The sequence below is a fragment of the Asparagus officinalis genome, chromosome 2, assembly GCF_001876935.1.
Source record: "Asparagus officinalis chromosome 2, Aspof.V1, whole genome shotgun sequence".
In the NCBI taxonomy this organism is placed as follows: Eukaryota; Viridiplantae; Streptophyta; class Magnoliopsida; order Asparagales; family Asparagaceae; genus Asparagus; species Asparagus officinalis.
The window spans coordinates 81,414,571-81,416,328 of record NC_033795.1 but is presented as its reverse complement, the minus strand read 5'-3'; the positions used below and the strand labels follow the sequence as shown (position 1 = coordinate 81,416,328).

Below are 1,758 nucleotides of genomic sequence, written 5' to 3'. Positions count from 1 at the left end.
TGTTCCCAAGAAGAGCCTGATCTTCAGAATTATGATCACCTCCACCGACATCATCCCCACAGATATCCTTCCTGTCCCTCTCCCTCTCCCTCTCCCTCTCACCTCTCTCCATCTCCCTCTCCTGCCTCTCAGCCTCCTTCTCAGCCATGTTCCCAAGAAGAGCCTGACCTGCAGAATTATCACCTCCAGGAGGCGACGCTACCGACGGTCGGGAGGGGGAGGAGGACGACGCCGACGGTGTGGAGCTGGTGGGCTCCTTGATTGTCCTGTATCCTAGGGCTTGGGCTTCGATTCCTGCGTCGACGGAAGATTCTGCAGCTGAGTGTGCCGACCGGTTAACTTCGGGAGGAGTCGACGCCGCCGATGGTCGGGAGGGGTCCATCTGCAACAGTAAAACTAATGGGGTAGTAAATACAATGCAATGATGCTACAGGGGGCCTATCCGCAGTCATCTCTAAATTTTACAACACGAGATCACTCATCAACTCTCTGAAGAATGATCCTCCATATCACCTCAAGAGGCAACGCCATACAAAACATCAAGAATGGACTAATAATACCAAGAGGCATTTCTGACCTTCAGTTAAATTAAGCATCCAAATTATTTTTTTGGGTGGTACCAATAATAGTACATTACAAAAAGAAAGTAGTTCAAAAAGCGAAAAAAATAACAAAAAAGAACTGGACAGATGACTTGCTGACTCTGTTGTGCTCTAACCCAACAAAATCTGGGCAGGCAGGATGAGCCCCGAGATACAAATTGTTCAAAGAAGAAAAAAAGAAAAGCTTTGAATTTAGGAACCTGACATATAGCGATTATTGGTCAAGAGATGTGGAGGATTTCTAGGGACTTTTGCTACACCTTCTCTGTACTGGCGGTAGCTTATTCAGTATAAACATGAGGATTCTTTCAAGAATATATCAGCTTGAACTAGAACTTGATGCGGGTACAAACCCGCCCTTTGAAAACATTGATCCAATAGAACCACTGGGTGTGGTTTCAGTTGACGGAATTCTGGAGGGAAAAGAATTGAATTCTGGACGTAGATCTGAAGATGATGATAATGGAGCTAAGGTGGCCAATGAATAGCCTACAGGGTAAGGAGCTACGGGCATGTCGGCAAGAGAAGATGCAGAAGGGCTGTAGCTAAGCATCCCCATCGGGTGATCGAATTTGCATGTTGGCCCGAATTTGCATACTCCGTGTTGAGCATAGAAGGCACAAGGCTGAGCTCCCTGTAAACAGGAAGAAATGTTTAGTAAGTTGACGTCTCTCGTTTGAAGAAGCAGAAAATTCTCTTGATTTTTCAACATCATAATGCAAGTTCAATGAAAGAAAATATTGATAATCACGCAGACGGTAGTTTCTCAAGACATCTTATGCACAAGCTTACTAAACAAGAATGTACACGTTCAAGCTTTTGATGGTATACAAATTAATTATAAACTAACAAGGATCCGAAACTAAAACTGCATTTAAAGATACTAACGATCTAGACAGCATGAGAACAAGATCACATATTGTCAAATGCTTATCGAATAACAGCCATCACACACCAGCAGTGCAACATGCATATGCATGTATGCATATTCGCAAAGGCACGTACAAAGATGCATGTACTCATTCAGAATTTAACTGGACTTAATCTGTGCCTCCTTTTAATGTCAGGTTGTTAGTTATAAATAGCTCAGGCTTTAAGTTTCGCCTCTTTAACATGAGGGTAAGTTTCACAAACCCCCCCCCCCCACCCCCACCCC

At 44.1% G+C, this 1,758-nt stretch overlaps 1 protein-coding gene across 1 annotated transcript in view; it reads right to left on the bottom strand.

The window, feature by feature from the left end:
* The window catches only part of LOC109831410, a 16,613-nt gene continuing 15,961 nt past the window's right edge, over positions 1,107-1,758 (bottom strand). Inside the window, exon 3 of the mRNA XM_020398734.1 lies at positions 1,107-1,236. Within this exon, the coding sequence (XP_020254323.1) occupies positions 1,107-1,236 (130 nt within the window). The remainder of the gene's footprint in view (positions 1,237-1,758) is intronic.